The sequence below is a fragment of the Falco punctatus genome (assembly GCF_963210335.1).
Source record: "Falco punctatus genome assembly, chromosome: 4".
In the NCBI taxonomy this organism is placed as follows: Eukaryota; Metazoa; Chordata; class Aves; order Falconiformes; family Falconidae; genus Falco; species Falco punctatus.
Genome location: NC_137583.1, coordinates 58,401,915 through 58,421,833, shown reverse-complemented (window position 1 = coordinate 58,421,833; position 19,919 = coordinate 58,401,915). Strand labels below are relative to the sequence as shown.

At 40.3% G+C, this 19,919-nt stretch overlaps 1 protein-coding gene across 14 annotated transcripts in view; it reads left to right on the top strand.

Annotated features, from left to right (window-relative positions):
• The window catches only part of KMT2C (lysine methyltransferase 2C), a 197,622-nt gene that overhangs the window by 62,383 nt on the left and 115,320 nt on the right, over positions 1-19,919 (top strand). For 13 of the 14 annotated variants that reach the window (XM_080386936.1, XM_080386935.1, XM_080386941.1 and 10 more), the window contains exons 4-6: positions 12,852-13,058; positions 16,688-16,827; positions 18,450-18,559. In XM_080386936.1, coding sequence (XP_080243062.1) covers positions 12,852-13,058; positions 16,688-16,827; positions 18,450-18,559 — 457 coding nt within the window. Of the gene's footprint in view, positions 1-12,851; positions 13,059-13,090; positions 13,617-16,687; positions 16,828-18,449; positions 18,560-19,919 lie in introns of those variants that run through there. The other variant, XM_080386932.1, reaches the window with a different exon arrangement.

Here is a 19,919-nt window from a genome sequence, read left to right as displayed (position 1 = left end):
AAAAATTTCTGTTCTTAATGGAATTTTCCAAAGCTGTTATTAAATTAGTAGCTGTTAGTAAATCAGTAGAGCAGCTTGAACTGAACAGCTGTTTTGGTTCTTTATTTGACCTTGTTTTGGATCACTTGCAAAAGTTTTAGTGCTGTTTCATCTGCTTTCTATTCTTCTCAAGGTTACTTTCTTGCTGTTGCCATGAGTAGTTGATGGCAGCATTTTCCCTAGACATAAACTTGCTTCTTAAAAGCTGGACAACAGTCTTCTAAAAAAAATGCTGCATGGTTCAGAACCAGCTCTTATTTGCTCTCAATTTACTCTTCTTTCCAACTGAAAGTGTTGACTTCGATTAATCGAGATTGAAAGACTATTATGGGCTCCTTGCTTTGGCTGATCAAAGCATTAAAAAGCTAAGTACTATTAATTTTTAATTAAAATAACAATGGTCAGACTGTGTCTCTGATGTTTTGGAAAGAAATGTATTAAGGAGATATGAAAGTAAATTGGGAGTCATAGGTTTTTCTGACCCCAGGTAATTTTTGTTCCAGACTTAGATGTAGAATTGGTGTTAGTTGCAGAACTTATTGATAACCTCATAACAAAAAAAAAAAATTGGGAAAAAAATAGATCTCAGGATTTTTTGGCAATGTGTCTTGAAACCTATCAGAGGAAAGCCTCTTATGATCTGTGATTTTTGATCAGTCATCTGTAGCATTGTCTACAGTGTGCTGACACTGCCACTGTGTCACGCAGGGGTAGGAGGACTGGATGCTGGGTGGCTTGACTCCATTCTCTTAGGAGAAAATGCGACATGAAATAACACACACTGATGATGCTTGGCTGTGTATTGGTGGGAGGAATTGTATCAAGGTTTAGGATAAGGGGTGACTCCACAGAGACTTTAGACCTCTAACTTGGGGAAGAGTTTTGAAGCTGATTTCCAAATAAGTCATACTTATCAGCTTCATCTCTTTTTTTTTTTTTTTTTTTGTAAGTGCTTCTGTTCTTAATCCAAATGGAAGTATTCAGATACTTAGAAATAACTTCAGGTATGTGAGACACAGGAGAATTATGGGAGTCTATTATAACAGTGCAGAAATTGCCTAGAACACAGAAAAGAACCAAAGCCTCCACCAGACGTAGATGCAGGTGTAGGTGGAGCTACTTTTGCATCACTTTTTTCAGGGTTGAGTATAAGACAATTCTGTGTTTCTGTCTTTGGTAGTGAAGATAAAGGAGTTAGAGAAGCACAGGACACAGGGCATACAATGGAAGTCTCTTACATAAAGTAATTAAATAATTTGTTACTGGAAAATAGTGATTTTTAACATGGCGGAATATATCAGAACTAGGATGGGGATTTCAGTGGCTGAGAGATTAGCCAAAGCTTGGCTTGTGTGGTATTTTTGTTTGCATCCCTCCTAAGACTGAGGCTAAATAAGAAAATTCAAGAAAAAGGTGAAAGAGAAGATGGTTAATGTTGGAACCTATCTGAGGTGGGATATGGAAGTCCAAGAGAACTATTGACTGCAAATGGGGTTGGGGCAGGGAATTTAATAACAGATTTAGGATTACTGCTCAGAAATCAATGTGCTAAACCCCATTAAAATAAATAGTATCTGAGCCATACTGGGGTAGGGAGGCTGAAAGGGGTCAGGCGTGTGTGTGTGTGTGAGCTCAGAAGGAATGAGTGAATTATTGACCACATGTGGGGAGGGGCAATAACGTCAAACAAAGATAAACTATCGAGCCTGGCAGTGGTAAAAGTAATGCTGCCAGCTCTTATATATCATGAGCGTCATGGGTTTTGGAGCCTTTTTCCTTTGGTTCTTCCCTTTTTCTTTTTATAAGCCTTGTGAGAAGCTTCTGTCAGCCCAGGACTTATGGCTGAGTGGAATCCAGCTTCTTCGAAAGGAATCTGCTCCCATGGTTTGTGCTGCCTGCAGAGAGCAGGGGAAGTGCTGCCCATGAGGCAGGCAAGCAGCCAGAAATGGGCTGCGACTTGCAGCAGAGCCCACTTCTGCCTTCCTCCTCTGTTTCCCACATTATCAACTCCAGGCATTAAAAGCTAACGAGAATGGCCTAGAAACACAATTTCATAGAAGAACAAAACACCTTTTGATTCATTTTACTTTTCATGTACTTTCAGAGACTGTAAATTGCATTAATTGCACATTTTCAGTCCTTTTGCCATAATGATGAAGACAGACCATTCTTAAAATAAGTAAGCAGAAGCTGAGGTTTTCACATAGGTTTTTTGATTTTGGTACTTTGGTCTGCTAAATATCTGCTCTTATGAGACTGTCACTGAAACTACAAAAAAAACCTTGGCAACACACCTTCCTGCTTTCCTGCTTCACTTGTAATTGGACAAAGCACGTTAATTTTCATTCCAGACCAATTGCACTATTCCCCCTTATTTGTTGCTGCTAGGATCAAATTCAGAGTCTGGAGGTGGAGGGCTTTATTCCATCGAAAAGAAGTGGTTGGTGAACATCTGTTGATTGTTTGAACAAAAAAAATGGTAAAAAAGTAGCAGTGAACTTCTTTGGCTTCATTCCTTATCTTTTGTGTGTATGTGTGTGTTTGTTTTTCTTGTTTTAATCTGCAAAGAGAGCACATTGCAAAACTTGAAGCATTCAGTAGTGCTCAGTGGAAAATGAAATAGTGGAGTGGCAGACAGATTAGATAATCTGGACAGAGTAACGGTGCAGTGATGAAAGGAGAAGCTAGATCTTTAGGCAGGAAGGACTTAGATAAAATGTTTAATATTAAAATATGTTTAAAGTTGTTAAAGTTGCAAAGTCAAGCACAAATTTTAGGAGATAACAGTATTAAGATGATTTTGGAACCCTTAATTGTTTCTTTTTATGCAAGTGTATTGTGATACCGTTTGTAGCTTTACATAAATGTTTTTCTACAAGAATTCTTTCTGCAGAGGATGGACCTCATGCACAAAACAGGGCACTTGATATCATTGCAGAGTTTTGCTGTTACACTTCGAGATCTAGATCCATGTAGGCATTTACAGTATCTTCCTCTGAAGTCAATGACTGTCTTCTGAATCTGCAAAGTGGAGATAGCATTCCTTTGTGTTACAAAAATAAATTATTTAATAATAATGAAGTCATGTTTCGGTGTTATATTAAAGATGAGTCTAGCCCAGAATGAAATTACTCATTTGGCTTGCAGGGCACAGTTTTAATGTTGTCAGTAGGAAAAGACTTAAGACTACACGCTGAAAAATGATTAAAAAGTTAAATATTTACTGGTTGTCCATCCTGTCTGTTCATGCATCGACTAGGGAAATTGTCTCAAGAAGAATTTTATGTTGGATCGTTGTTAAAACAACTCTACCTTAGATACACAGGGTAGGGAGGGACCTTTGGAAGTCATCTAGTTCACCTCCTTTTCCAAGGCAGATATCTACAGCTGTCATTCCTGACAGAAGTTTGTGTAAACTGCTCTTAAATCTTCCAATCATAAAAACTCCCGATCATGCCGAACCAGTCCCTCCCAGTCTCTTTGTTTCTACTGTTGGAAATGGTAAACTTTCCTCACATCTAACCCATGCTCTCCTCATTTTGCGTTCATCCCATTAGTGCTCATACCATCTGCCAGGGATAACGGAGGATAGATTTGTGCCGAAGGCTCTCAGTTTGTTTCCCCAGCATGCTTTACTTCATAACAGAAATCCCAAATTTGTTCATACTTTCTTCGTAAATGATGTTTTCTTAAGCTTTGAGTCTTCTTGCTGTTTTGAGTACTCTCCAGATGGTCTGCATCTTTCTTGAAGCTCAGAAGGCGTATTGCACAAACGGGGCCAAAGGCTTCACAGACAACCTTCATCCTGCCTTTTTCCTAGGCTGAACAATTGACATTGTGAACATAATATGTTTAATGCTCTCATGTAGAATTTGCGCCTTGATTTGACTCTCATGATCAATGACATTCATGATTGGACCTTTTAAGTTGCGTGGACCTTTGCTCCTGGAATTAATGTTACGCAAGATGGTCCAAGCACAGAAACTATGCTATAGAAATGTCTCCTGCCTTGTGTGAGCAGGTGCTCCAGGTTTCTGGAGTCCCATTCAGCCTCTCACAGATGTTTTTAGGCAGTTCTGTCTGTCTCCCACCCCACTAGGGCTGCTTGTCTCCACCTGGGTCTGTGCTGCTGGCCTGCCAGTGCTGGGTAGCAAGCCTGACACTGGCATATCAGGTCTGTTGAGTGGACAAGCTTTCTCTCCTCTGAGAGATGGCAGTCAGACAGATAGAAGCATCCCATGAGCAGGATTTCATGGCTGGCAGTCTCAAACCATGCTGTTACACAAGTGTCCCATCTAGATTAAGCTCAGAAGTGGACAGGATGCCTACTTTGTGTTAATTGCAGGCAATGGTAAGAGTCTGGGATCTGAAGTTCTGTTCCAGTGTTGAGTGAATACAACATTTTCTCTCATTTCTTCTGAATGTCACCTTTTCTGGTGTTTTTTTTCACCTCCAGCTTTTTGTCAGACGCTTGTCTTTTTTAGTGTTGTTGATACATTGTCATATTCCCATTCTTTTTCCTTTTCTAATCTTAGTCTCTGTTCATCAGTTCTAATCATTGTTTCAGTGTCCACTCCGTGTGGTTTTCTTCTTGTTTTGGCTCTTTGCCTGATCTGCATTTTCTTTCCTTCCGTCTCTGGTGGCTCCCAGACAGGTATTTGTGACATGATATTTCTTCTCACCTCTTTCTCTGTTTTCTTGTTAATTTTCCATGTCAGCTGAGGCTGTGTTCTCTTCCTGCTTCCTTGGGCTTTCCTTGTTATTCCCCACAGTCAGTTGTCCTGTTTCTCCATCACCTTCTGTTTCCTTTGCACAGCAAGCCCTCTGTTGTGCCCTGCCCATTCATCATTCCTTCATTTCCATTTCACAGCTGATAGAAAGTACAGGTGATTTAAATGGCAAACTCTGGAGTTACAGCTTCCCAAAGCTGTGGATGCAGAGTTGAGCCCTGTGAGTGTCCCTAACCTTTGTGGGAAGGATGGTCGTTTGCTGAGTAAGGATGGTGTATGTGGAGTCTGCTTGCACACAGGGGCTGAGAGAGAATCGAGCATGCTTAGTGAAAAGAGAATTTTTGAGCTCGTAGCTTTGATGTGCTGAAGTTTTAATTGATCTACTCGGTGAGGTCAGAAGCACGTAGAGAAACAAACTTAGGCTAATTTCCATAGGGTTACGGAAAGCGTGTCTCTAACTTCAAAACTGAATGTAGTAGAACTTAAACATCAGAAAGCCTGATGAAAGATTTGGAGTAGCTTCCAGTTAAGTATTTTAGGACCCTTCAGACTATAAAAGAGATTGGAGGAGGAAGATAAGAAGCTGCAAAATCGTATGGGGGGGGGTGGGTGGCTGTATCCTGACTGTTCATTTTCCTTTAATGAAGAAACTGAGGGTGATAGAGTGAAACTTCTAAGGGTTAATTGCAAAATAAAGGGAGGTGATTCTTTGCACAGCATATAGCTGTCTAGAGTGACACTGAAATCCTTGCCAAAGGATGTTGGGGATTGATGAAAATTTATGTGAGGTCAAAAGCAGCCTAGGCAAGTTCATGAAAGAGAAACTGAGAATTACTGAATATATAGGAATCACAGCTGATACAGGGAGGCCCAGAACTGAAAGTACTGGGTCCTATATTTGCCTTGATCTTCAGCATCCCCTGTGCATCTGCTTATCCTATTTCTAACACTGACCATACAGGACTGGATGAACCTTTAATCTGACCCAGCGTAGTTTTGTCTAAAGAGCCCCACTGTGCCCCACTGTGTTGTATCATCTCTTCTGTAAACGTACTTCCAAAGAAAAAATACAAAGTTCAAATTATGCAGAAAAGCACGCTTTTCCATTCCCTAATGTGACTGAACAATTTTGAAACTTTCTTGAAAAACCGCTATTTAAAGCCAGCTTGGTATCTTCAGGTTGTTAGACCCTACTTAGCGTTCATAAGAAGCTGCCTCCTAAGAGGTGCTGCCACCTCCGTGAAGTTTATGTGGTTTTGATGTAATCTGTGTTGATTTGCCAACAGATTTGGCTTGAACAGACAATACCTTCTGGGCACAAAGGCACACCAAAGACAGAGGCCACAGTATGTTCTATTCTTTGGGTTTTATTGCTTAGGTTAAATCACCTCTCAAAATCGCGTTGTGTTACCTTTCAGGTATGCTCATAGTTGCATTCTATATGGGGTTTTTGTTTGAGAGTATGAGTCAGCTCAGATGGACATTGAAGAATGATTTCTAGGTGGCCTTGGAGTAGACCTCTAAATCCACTTTATTCAGCACTGGCATTCTGGTAACCCCTCCTGCATTTAGGGTATGTGAAATCATCACTGAGCTTTAAACATTTGTTTAAATTAAGGCTGACATATATTGAGGTGAATAAGAGCATATTTTCATATTTTTTAGGTTTTAAAATGTCAGTTGAATGTGTTGTTTTGGTGACGGTGTTTGGAGGGTAATGTTTTCTTTCTTTCAAATGGGAAGAGTATCATTAAGTTAATTATATGGCTGTAGAACTCCAACTGTGCTGGTTTGAAAAAATTGGAAAGCAATTACTGTCTAATGCAGTTTAATTGCTTTGTGCAAACTTAAAAGTTTTAAAATTCTTCACCTGAAGTTCATACGAACTCCCTCCTGCCCTCCTTTTTTTAATGGAATTGTGCTATGTAAGTTAAGTACTCATTCCAAAACCAACTCTGTGTAATAGTGAAATAGTGTCAAACCACTTCAAAATTTCAGGTTGTTCCATGATTCAGATTCCTATTGGAAGGAGAACATTTGCATGTCAAACACTTAAATATAGCTTGCAGCTGAGAACTTTTGCATCTTTCTTTTTGTGGTATCTCCATGTTGCAGTTCCCATCCTTCTCTGTCCTTAGTATCATTCCTTCAGAAGGGTGATTTATTGGGTTGCTAACCCTGTATCAATGTGAAGTTGTTATGTGTTGCTTAATGAGTTTTCTTTTGTTGCTTCCTTTCAAGCCTCTTCATTATTGAAGTCCAGATATTTACAAGATACTTAGATGAAGCTGAAAAGCTTAATTTAAACCCCTGAGTTTTAGAATAACTTCACCTCTGTGAATATCTCACATTAGAGCTCACACTGATGCAGACCCCTGGTGTTGTTTTAAGCCAGAAACCTTTTTTCACTTAAAATGCAGCTTACGGGTCTTCATTTGAATTTACATAAATGATACAATGGTGCATCTTTACCAAGGAGAAAAACAATTTACTCTAAATAACACAACATAAAATGAAGAATGAAGGCAAAGTAGTTCGTGCATTAACAAAACTTGGCATAGCTAAATAAATACTAGATCCCCTGTAGCATTTAATTTAGCCTTTTAACATATGTTAAAACTACTAACAAGGTTAGCTGGAGAAGAATTCTCAAGGCCAGTTCTCATCAGTCTGCTTTGGTAATCAGTACAAATGATGCTCTGAAGTTCTGTTTTGCTCCCAAGTATTCAATTTCATTGTGCTGAGCTTTTTAGTTGTGAGAAGTAGATGTTAAAAACATTTCAAATTTCTGTAACAACTTCACTGATGCAACCCCAAGGTTTTATGCTTCTTAGTTTCACCTTTCACAAATGCTAGAGTGTGTGAAAAAGACATCCTGAAGGCATTTCCAGACACTGAGAAGAATTATTGCAGAATTCCTTTAAAAACAAATTCATTCACAGCAAAAATCAAATTATACCCTCCTCACCTTCTTTTTAAACCCAAAACATTAATGAAATAGAACTTTATGCTTTCCAATTACTTAAATTTTTTTTTACTTCAGTGCAATCATTATTGTGGCAGTCATGATCATCTCTAACTTCGTATTTAATGTTAAGGCAACGGTTATAGCTAGTGGATCTTGCTGGAATTGCCATGCCTTGTGTTTTCTCAGATATAATCCATTGCATTTTCCTGTTGAAACAGCAACAACAACCTCTGCTTTTAATGAGATTAATTGAAAAGGTGAATGCACAGTAAAACTTCTGTGATAACTGGTGTCCCACAGTAGGCTGGGAGGGAATTGAGAAAAAGTAAGAGGAGAGCATCTCTTGAGCTGAATCCATGAGCATGTCTTTCTCCTGCTGTTGACAGCTTCTGTTCATCTCTGTTGGATGCTGGATCCCCCTGTGCATGTTCTCCTGAAAGAAAAGGGACCTTTTAACACCTCCCTGCAGAACAGGCAGCTGCAGGATTGTCTTTAGCCTGCCTCCTTTACCATTTAGTACTAAAAGTATAACTTCAAGCGTCTTACCGGTAGACGTGCTCAGCATAGGCCACTTGCTGTCTTCCTTGGCATTCAGCTGTACGGCGGATCCTGGAGACACAGAAGAAAGTTACTCTTACAAAAATGGGCAAGGGAAATGTATTCCCCCGGCTGTGTACACGGATTTGCAGGCGGATGACAGTGCCCCATATCATTGCAGACCCAGGTACAAAAAATAGGCAGGAGAGTGAGAGGTCACAGCTGATACTGTTGAGGGTCCCACAGACTTGGGTGGACCAGTCTGAGGGTTTCCACCAGCTGCACAGCACGATACTCATGCAGACACAAGCGTAGATCTGCAAGATACAGAACAGTACATAAACAAAACTTGTTTACATAAATCAGTCTGCACATCTGCTTATTATCAAGGAGCCTTGGCTCACACAGGATACCCCAGTGCCATTTCCCAATGCAGAGGGACCGAGAGGGAGCTTCTACTTACTCTTAGGAGTATAACTACAGAGGCACTTGGTGGGCTTGAAATGTTGGTAATCCTGATGGTCGGCCTTAATTCTGTTACAAAAAGTCTGGGGGACTGTCAGTTTTACCTTAACTCTTTTGAATATTTTGCAAGGAAACCAGAAGATGTTTCTCCTTCTCTGGTTGTAATTTAATATTGCACAAGTAGTTGCCCAATACTGTATGTGTTGAAATGAACTCCTTTCAACGGGAAAGTCTGTGTGACTGTATGTCATCGGCCAAGTAGAGGAAACTGTGACTGTTCTCCCTTCCTCCAAGATTAACTGGCTGGAGGGCATTTTGTTTTTCTTTGTTGGGATGTGGACTGGGAAGGATTGTAGCATCTTAGATCCTTGTCAGGGGCTTGAGTAAATTCTGGGTGAGGAAGAGGTACTGACCAGACAACTCAATGAACTAAGAACTTGCAGAGGAAAATGGCTATGGCAGACTGCTGAGATCTACATGTTTCTTGTTAGAAAGTGTTTCTTTCTAACATTTAAGTCTGGATTTCCTCTCATGGCTTCGTAGGAACAGAAATTAGCTTCAGACATTATTAGCCTTATTGCCTCTTACTGCCTCCCCTAAACCCAGTTGTATGTTTTGTTTGTTCTGAACATACTTCTTCCTCTGCGTTAAAATATGTGTGCATACAGATGTATGAAATCCTCTGGGATGAGGTGAGCTATGTAAGCGCCTACTGGTAATAAACCATCTGTGGAATGTTAAACTTAGGTTAAAAGGTAGCATTTGTTCTGGGAAAATGTAGGAATTAAGTTGAAATTACAGATAACAAATTTATATTTTTGTTTGGAGCATCATAGATATATCTTAAATGGAGTATTGGTGAGCTTTCTCTTTCTTATTTTCCTTATAAAAGGAAAAGGAAGCTTATAAAAAGATACGTGACACATCGTCTCTTGCTTGTTATCCCATTTTGAATTAGCCTGTTCTGAAAATATGGTAATTATGATAACAGATCTAGGGTTTGATCTTAAGAGTTGCCAGTATCTCAATTTCGTTATCTTCAATATGAGAGCTCTTCTTGCATCACAGATTTAGATCCTCTAATTGCATATTGACATATGGAAAGTAGATTGGTAAGTACTTTCTGCAATCCTAGATGATAGGAATGAAAAACTCTACCTTCTGCCCATACAGACGTAACTTAAAATATTTACTGAGCACTTAAACCTAAAAGGCTAACGTGATGGAACTGGCCACTTTGTACTGCATGATGGATCAGCAGCGTGACATGTTAGGAAACAGAGGATCACTCTTGAGGCGGAGGGGTCTCTCTAGCGTGTCGATGCTAGGCAGGGAGTACGCAGCCGCTGGTTGTTTCCAGGTATTTGGGTGCCTGATAGTTTGAAGCCCCTCTGCTTACCCTCCCTGGAAAGCATGAAGCCTCCCCACGCCGTTTTACAATCCCTCCCCTCTGTCTCAGCCCCAGTGTCTCTTGGCAGTGGCCTGGGAACATTCTGCTGCTCCTGTCTTTTAACTTCTGCATCGGTGTACCCGCAGACCTTCAGCAAAGGGTTCCCCCAGCCCCCTCCCCGCAGCGAGTGCTCGAGCGCTTGCTTCAGCTGCAGTCCCCAGCTTTGCTGGAGCAGGAGCAGTAGCACAAACCATATGATTCTTGACAGCTTCACAGCTGTCCGCACCACGCTGCAGAGTAGCTGTGAAACTCGCTGCTCCTGTTGTTTCACTTCACTCTGCTTGCAGAAAGCTACTGCTGGAAGTTGTGATATCGGAGCTGCCTTACAGGCTCTAGAAATATCTGCTTTAGCCCTGTATTCCTTTTTCAAATAATACCACTTTCAAAAGTTAGGTTATTTTTTTAAATTACTGTTGCGTATTTCTCTTTTATAAACCTTAACATGATTGCGTATTTGCTACAACTTCCCTTTAAGGCGCTTTGTTTATTTAGTCGTAATTATTCTCGAGTCTTTTAATGAGCAGTGATAGTCTGTCCTAACAGGATGTATGAATAATTATTTATTCCGCTGTGGATAATCTTGTGTTTGTAACTAGTGTAATTTATATACCATGGTGCTGCCTGCTTAAATCTCTTAAGTCTCTTCACAAGTCTCTGTAGTCTCAACTAGCGTAAATAGCTTTGCTTTCCCTTCTTACAAACGCTGCCTGTGAAGCCAGATCAGCTTTCGTTGCTACTCTAGTGGTTGTATTCACTGACATCACAAATAAGAATTTTTGTTGCTCTATTGCATTGAAAACTAGCTTTAAAATAGACATAGATACTGTTTAGCTGTAACTATTAGTTTTCCCCCCATCCTTATGCTATGTTTATCCATATTTTCTTTACATCTTTTTATCTTTGGGTATCTTTTTCTAAATATTTCTGGAACATGTCAGACATCTGCCATCAGCTCCGGGGGTTGTGGTGGCTCATGCTGGTCCTGTGTTCAGGCAGGATCAGTGAGGGATGTGTGACCGAGGCTGTGAAAGCGAGGATGAATATTTCCTAACAGTGCTATGGTAGGATCTTAATTTGTGTACTATTAATGGGACCTATTTTACCTGCTCACCAACCTGCATGTCTCCAAAGGTCTGTCTCTCTTCGGGAAAGTGCAGTCCTACCTGTAGAGCATAAGAATAAGTATTTGGCTTCATTCTGGGCTCATGACGTTCTGCTCCCTTCCTTAGCATTTGTCTGGCATTACCAGTGCTGTAATTGTAGAGCAGTTCAAAGGCATTTTATGTACCCACTTGTGTTTTGTTTCTTTTTTTGTTTATATTTTCCTCTTTTTTTTTTCCCCTCTCTGTGGTGAGGGCAAAAGACCCATCCCAGAGTACATTAAACGAAATCTAAGAGGCATTGCTGGATTCTCAGGGTCTTCTATTGTCAACTGGAACTTTCCTGTTCTACTTTTGCTTTTTTCTGTTGGTGCTCTTGCCTCACCTGGCTGAAAAGCACAGGCGGTCCTTATTTTTTCCCCCAGAATTTAGTGAATATTGTACAGGAGTTTAACCTTAAGGTTTTCTCTTCCTCCCACCTTACTTGACTGTGCTCGCCCACCCAACACAGCGTGCCCCAAACCCAAATGTGCCACCTTGGAGTGCACTGAAATCTATTTAAATGGGATCTAGGCAAACCCAAGCCTCCATCCATCATCCTGATTCCCTGAGGCATCTTTTAGGGGTCTTAGGGGCATAAATATGAAGAAAACAGAATTGCTCATTTAAGCATAAAAAATGTGTTAAATGGCCTTCCTTTAATGCAAACTGCATTAGTTGCAGAAGTTCACATTTTAAGTTTGTGGTTATGTTTATTATAGAAATATTTTTCAGTAGCTTCCATATGATGTGACACAAGGAGCGCTGTCAGAGCTGTCATTTCAATGCTGTTGCTATGTTATGCATGTTAAAACATAATTGCAAATGGTACAGGGATATTGTAGCGGTCACAGTTCTGTAAATATAAATTTCCTCTGGTAAAACTTTCAGGTATGGTTTTGGTGTTAAAGTCAGTGAGAGTATTTTGATTTGTGTATATAGTATGCCCCGCTATGTGTGACTGTAGCCATTGCTGTGATTTTCTCCTTACTTCATTTTTTCCTGTTTCATTAAACCTTTTTGGTATATAGTGTTTGCACATTGTGTTACACATAAGGTGCATGTGTTTACAAAGTTATACATGTAGTAATGTTCCGTGTTCAAAAAGACAGACAGAGCTTTGCCTTTTCTATGATGGCAACATTGAGTTTTTATGGGTGTGAGGTGTTTATTAAATTCTTCCATTTTCTTCTCTTCCCCCCATTTTCCAACGCCTTTTAGCAAGTGTGTGCCTAGATGCAGAATTAAAATACAACCGTTTTGTTCAAATCATTTGAATGTTATATGTGGGGGGTTTTGTTTTGTTAATCATGTGCTTTTGTGAACAAAAAAAGTTCTTTTAATGTAACTTTAAATTAGCTGGAAATAGTGTTTCTGAATGCTGAGTTTTGATACCTGACAGCACTTGGGGGCTTTTATTGTTTTGTTATAAAGGGTTACATTGGCATGAAAGTTGCTCTTTGATGGTGTATCCTCTGCTGTTTTCCCCCCCAAAAAAGAAGTAATTATCTTCCCTTTAACAGTGAACAACTCTGCGCCTTTTGTTACTGTGGAGAACGGAGCTCATTAGGACAAGGAGACTTAAAACAATTCAGTCCAACTCCTGGGTATGTTATCCCATGGAAAAACCAGCCTTTACTTAAGAGTGAAGCCAGCGACAGCACCGATGGAGCTTGTGAGAGAACTCCAAGGCAAAACTCAGTGCCGCGCAAACAGAGAGGACAGAAGAAGTAAGTCTGTTCTACAATAAATATTTTGGTTTTTATGAACTTCAGGAAGCACCCTTACAGATACAGTACTGCAATAGGCAAATTACTTGTCTTTGTGAAAATGTGGGTCATTAGTATTAGTTATTTAGGGGGGGGTGGCAAAGAAAAAAAAACAACAAACAAGCCCGAAACCAAACATGCAAGTGGTATAGGAATAGCTGTCTCTTCCACTTTTTAAAGATTGGTTGGTTTCTCCCCTCCAGTGAGAATCTTGACTCCGAAAGAACACAGGAAAGTAGTAGCATGGTTATTGTAAAGCACAGATCTGTTGGTAAGGCTGAACCTTCTACTCTTGTAGAAGGTAATGGACTTCTGATATGTCATGTGTTTCCTAGACTGGAGTGACTAGAAGCCTCTGCCCATGCTGTGGAAGCTTTTTCTTCCCGCAGCCCTCCAACGCTGGCTCCCGCGGTGGCAGCAGTGCTGTGGCAGACACACAGCAATGGCTTCTCACCCTTCAGTAGCTGGGCTGCGGCCAGGTGTCCCCGCATCGAAGGGCAGCATCCTGACTCCTCTCGGGTCAGTTCCACCTTTCAGGAACGCTGAAGAGTGGCAGGGACAGACACCGCTCCACAGCGAGGTGCTGTTCGGTGTAAGGTGTGGCACGGGCGCTGAAGGAGGGGTGACTGATGGCAGAGGCACGCTTTGGAATCTGTGGGGACATGTGTGGGTCTGCAGATGGGGAGCCCCAGCTGGGCTGTACATGTGTCCTGCTGCTCCGGGTTAGTGCCTGGACTTGCTCTGCTTGCTGAAGCTGCTTTTACATTCGTCGTAATAAGCTGTGATGAATCAGAGGTGTTGCTTTATTAAAGTCAGTCTTTGAGGGGCCTGCAGCAGCCCTATGGATGCAGAGAATTTCCTCTTATAAACCTTGTTTTGTGCTGTTAACAAGCAGATCTGTAGCAGAGTTTTCTTCCTAACTGTAGTTCACCTCCACGCAACTTTTCTGGAGCAGAAGAAACTACTCAGGCTGTTCGGACTCAGAGCTGTGTTTCACTGCTGTTGCGCATCTCTCCGGGAAAGCTCGACGCAAAGCCTTGTATCTCGAGTGGAAATTGCACTCTGGGCTTGGTGGCCTTTTGCAATGCTTGTTCTGCTTTTGTGGTGCTTGGCTTTTGCTGTAAACATGTGTAGATGAAGCAGGCGGCTACACGTACAGCTTTTGCCCTGTACTTTCCATCCGCTGCGTTGTTTTGATCGGTACTGCCATTCCTTAAGTTGAAGAGAGCCGTAGGATGCGGCATCGTAGGGATCGCCGTAGGCGCGGGGGCTCTCCCAGCGCGGGGCTCCGCGGGGCCCAGCGGGGCTGTGGGGCCGGGTCCGTGGGGCTGTGCGGGCCCCGCCGTGCGCGGAGGCTCAGCGGGTCCGTGGGGCTGTGGGGCGGGCCCCGCGCGCCGCGCTGGAGGCCGGCGATTGGCTGCGGGCGCGGGGCCGCGCCAGCCCGCGGGGCCCGGCCGAGGCCGCCAAACAATGAGGAGGCGGCGGCCGCGCCCGCCCTGAGGCGGAGCCGCCTGAGGGGCCGCGGCCCGGGCGGGGCTGCTGCTCCTCGGACCCGGCCCAAACACCGTCCGAAAGCGTCGCATTAGTGCCTGTTCAGTCAGCTCGGTTCAAGGTGACGTTTCAAAGGTGTTCTAGTCAGCGCCAGGGCTGTGCTGGCTGCTGGAGAAGCTGCTCGGTGTGGTTTACACTTGAGGGTATTGCTCAGGTGCATGGCGGATGTTTATACAGTTACATTGTTGGTGTAAAAATGCACGTTGTGTAACGTCCACGGGGAAAAATAGCTGTTCTTAAAGGTAACAAAAATACCCCACTCCCCTCAGTGACGCTATGTTACAGGCATATGAGGTATTACTTACAGAAGGGCCAAGAACAACAGGGCAGGACAGAATGGTCTGTTGGGAATGAACCTGCAGAGTGAATTGGGATGTACTTTAAACGGATTAGTTTGATCTTGTGAGAAAGCTTTCATATTAATAAAAATGCCTTGTCAATGAGGATTTAGTTTTTTCTTCACATCACTTCAAACGCCTGTGTTTTGAGTATAAATGCAGTTCAGTGTCAGAGGTGGCTCCATTGGACATGGGCCGTGTTCTGGAACCAGCTTGGTTAACAGAATGGGTTAACACTGTTTTATTAAGGGGAGACCTAAATAAAATACTGATAGCGTCACAGTTAACAGGTTTTCGTTCTTTTTTATTTTTATTTTTATCTTCTGTCATGATGCAGGTCAGGAAGGTACCATGTAATAATCAACAAGTTTCTAAGATTTCTGGCTGGTGCAAGAGGGATGTTACTCTTCTCCCCATAAACTGTTTGGGTTTTTTTCCCCATGTATTTCTGAATGTAATTGCTGAAGTAAAAGCATGCATGGTTTTCAGGAAGGCAGATTTACCACAGGTTAAAATTTGGTGCTTAATGTATCTCTTGGCAGTAGGTCATTTATCAGCATCTTTTTTTAGAGGTTATAAGCAGGAGAGAAGTTAGGAAAGAGAGGTGGTTTTGTGCTGTCTCAACTCGAGAAATTCAGAAGTAACAGCAAATAAATATGTTTGAGTTATTAATGGGGGAGAATAACAAAGTTCAAGAACCTTAATAGAAACTGCAGCACCGCCTTTTATACCAGCTGTTGAAGGATCAGAGATCATGTCATGTCTCTTTTTTACCAGTAAGTCTAATGCACATCCTTAGATGTCCAAGATCGGTTTTGGTCTGCAGGAAATAAAGGAAGGGGAGTCATGGATTCTTAGTGGAGTAATCTGAGTTTTATTAATTGGTTTTTGTTGAGATCAGAATTCAGAGAACAAATAAATAAGGTTATAAACCGCATCATCCCATGGCAGCACAATAGTAGTCTTTGTATCACTGCACTTTTCAATTCTTCAATTCCTCACTACTCCTTTCCTCTCGCCCTCAGGTCATCCCTCACCCTTTTTTTTTTTTTTTTTTTTTTTTGTACATGTTGATGGCATTGAATAAAGATATTACTTTCCAAGCAGCTTTTTCACTCCTGGTCTTTTTTCTACCTTTCCCCCATAGTTGCTCTATTTTATCTAGGCATCTTACCTCTGGCTGTGGTAGTCTCCTTTGAGGATAACAGTCAGTGCTGTCCCTCGGACCAGCTGTTAAGACTACAGGGAGAGGGCCATATGAAAGCTGCAGCTGGTGCTTGCCACTCTCTTTTCTTCCTACTAAATCTCTTCTTCCCCAGAGTAACACAGACCGCTTGCTATTACCTAATTCTCCATTTCAAGGGTTGCGCAAGTTTTAATATCAAACAGAAGTAACTTTAAAAAAAGAAGCATCTGTCCCGAAGAATTGGGAGAGAACAGGCTGGGTAAAGGGGTATATTTACCAAGATTTTTTAAATTTTTATCTATTGAATAGAAGCTTTACCTGAAAACTTTGTTATTGGGGAAAATGTTGGGCTGAAATATGAAGATGAAATATTTTTGTTAATGTTGATTTATATTTTATGTGTTCGGAAAAGCTCACATTCACTTTCCCTGAGTTTTGGAACATTTACAAGTATCTAGCTAATTGAACAAAGAATGTGATCACTTCTAAGTTTGTTTTTCTGCTCCCTGATACAGATCTCGATCGAGTATAGCATCATGTACAAGTGTAAGCACCCAAACTGCTTCTGACGATCAGGTTGTCAAATTCTGGGATGAACTCAGTTTAGTTGGCTTACCAGATGACATTGATGTTCAAGCCTTATTTGAGCCAACAGGTAAGATAATGTAGCTGTCCTCCTTTGTTTCCATCCAGTAGTACTAGAATAGCTACAATGATAGTGAAGTTTTTCAGTTGTTGGTTTTCTGTGCTCTAGTGTTTGTCAAGTGTTTTGATGATGCTTTTGTAGATTTTACCAATGTTATGTAGTGGATTTGTATAGTCTGCTCTCAAGTACTGGACAGAATCTTTGTCAGCTTTGTATGGGAAATACCTGGAGTCATACTGCAGAACTAGTGTTTAGGTAGTAATATCTTCAGTATCATGATTCTGTTTTGGGAAGAAAAGGAAAAAGAAATGAGAACACAGCTTAATATAATTCTTCAAGTCCTAGTGTAAAAGAGCTGTATTGCTAGAACAGTAGAGGCATAATACACTAGCATGTTTCCAGTATCTGCAGGTTTTCTGTCAGAAAACTGTCTGGTATGTCATTTGCTCTTCCATTTTAATGGAGCTTTTCTTTTTACTCGGTTATGAATTACTTTTTCAGAAAGCATCTATGTCCAAATGTTTTGATGCCGATAGTTCACTCATGTTTTGCCTCAAAAATGGAAATCTGTTTGTGCAATTATGTCATTCTTTCATAAGTGTAGAAGCTAATTTTGAAGTCTAAATAAAAACAAAAAAAGAGTAATGGTTTGTTTCAAATAGTTATACTAAAGTATGTGTGGATGGGCAAGGGGGGTTATCATTCTAAATTTTTTAAGTTGTTGTTATTTGTAGACAATTCAATCCAGGCCTTTAGAGAGATTTTGGGGGGAGGTTTTTTTGTTGCTGAATGATTAAGTTGACCATGTACCTAGTTGCAACAGCTAATGTAAAGCATCATTTCTTATCTAGTATAAAGCTATCACAATTCCTTCAGAAGTATGCATCATTTATGTTGCTTTTTCCAGAATTGAATTAGAAACTTTAAGAGATGCCTGTTGAATTCTGCAAATTCTGATTATTTTTGTTGTTGCTGTTGTTGTTGTTATGTAGATAAACATTTCCAGTTATATCTTCATAATGTGTTTCTTCTATTGACACAATTTTCTCAGTTGTTTATATGGTGTTTCTGCCCATGCTGTATTTTGAGCTTTTAAAAGTTTCGTGTAGAATTCTGAAGTATCATGTGAGTGCATTCTACATGAGCATACAGATCTGTATCCAGTCCTTGGGAATCATAAGTTAAGAGTACATACATAGACAAAGGTTACCTACAGTGAAAAACAAGATCAAATGTAACTCTGTGTGTCTCACACAAACATTGCATATAGACTCATGAAGTCATAGAATCATATACACCCCACTGTTATGATTATATAATTGGGCATCTGAAAATAGAAAGAGACATACAGAATGTGCTGAAATGAAGAGGAAGGCATGTTATTTTTATATATATATATATATATATATATATATATATAAAATTGCAGTATACTTAGTGTCTGATAGTAACTGCAATATATTCCGTCTATGATAATAAGGGCATTAAATGTTGCAACAAGAAAAACAGGAGGAAGAGAGACTATTCATTTTATCTGGCAAGTATTTACTACTAGAACTAAATTCCATACTTACAGGAAGTTCTTGACAGAGTTGTACAACCAAAGCTTTTTTCTTTTCATAATGCATTAGGTCATTGCTGGGCTCATCACCGCTGTGCGGAGTGGTCATTGGGAGTCTGCCAGACTGAAGAGCAGCTATCGGTGAACGTGGACAAAGCTGTTGTCTCAGGGAGCACAGAAGTGAGTAAAAAAGACTTGAATGCTCAAGCTAGTAAGAAAATAGGGGGTGGGACTGAAAAAAAAGATAGTAGACTAATGCAATACAAAGTATGACCAAAAATACCCAGATACAGATCTGTGAGCTTACATTTGTAATAGTTTCTTTGAACAGGTCTTCATAATAAAATGTACTGTTGCAATTTATTAAAAAGGCTTATGGAGTTGCGTGTAATATATCATTAATTAGTTCTGGGGTAACTAGAATGTAGGAATTACCTGACTGACCAAAGTGAAATACGGACAAAAGAAATGCCAAGTACAAATGAGCAAATGCCCTACTAGATAGAGGAAATACTTATTCTGCCAGTTTACATTCTGAAATGATCTGACTCAAATATGGTAAAAAAAAAAACAAAAAAAACCAACTCATACAAGTTTCAAGAAGTAGGTTAGTATGGGAAAACTACTATTTCCGCAAAGCATATGTTCTTACTTTTAAATATTGATGGATATATGTATGTAAATATTTAGGTTTTAATTTGAAATGATAATATATTTGGAAATTTAGGTGCCTTTGAAAAGAGTGGACTCCTCCTGGTGTCATATTCTGATAGCATTTTGAAGTGATGAAGAGATCTATTTCACATTGCTTTTACCATGTGTAGCTATATTTTTTTGGTTTTAATCATGTCTGGTGGGTTATTTATTAATTTTAGGGTTTTCTACATTAATGAGTCATGCTATCAACAAATCTGTGTAATGTTTGCTGTTTTCCCTACGGTCATGCTTAGGCTTATTTTCACATGATTCTTCATGTTTTTCATGGCTTATATTAAAATAAAGTGATGCAGAAGGTACCAGTAAACATTTTTCATTGTGCAGACTAAAAAGCTGCTTTAAATCAGTCTTTCTATACAAGCCATATAATACAGCCTTCCTTGCACCTTCTGGTTTTACGCATATTGAATAAACGCTTTGCTTTGGATAAAGTGATTTCCGTGTATCTGCTTTCAAATAAAAGACTATTTCAAATGAATGCACCTGGCAGTATTAAGTTCTAGATGAGCTTAAAGATGTTAAAACATTTGTTGCATTAGTCTATCTATTAACTATTATAAAAATAATTGGAAGAACATCCAAAATTAGTGGTGGGGTTTGTTTGGTGGTGATTTTTTTGTTTGTGTTTTTCTTTTTTTAATCTCACTGCTGAAAAGTTTTTCAAACCTTTGTTTTTGATTGATGATGCTGGCTTGTAGTCATTCTGTGATCAGCTCATTGCCAGTTACAGCAATTTTCATTATAATATTCTACTTTCTAACAGAAATCCTTGCTGCTGTGTTCAAGCGTGTAGTTTGCTGTATTGAATTTCATTCCGTTTCCA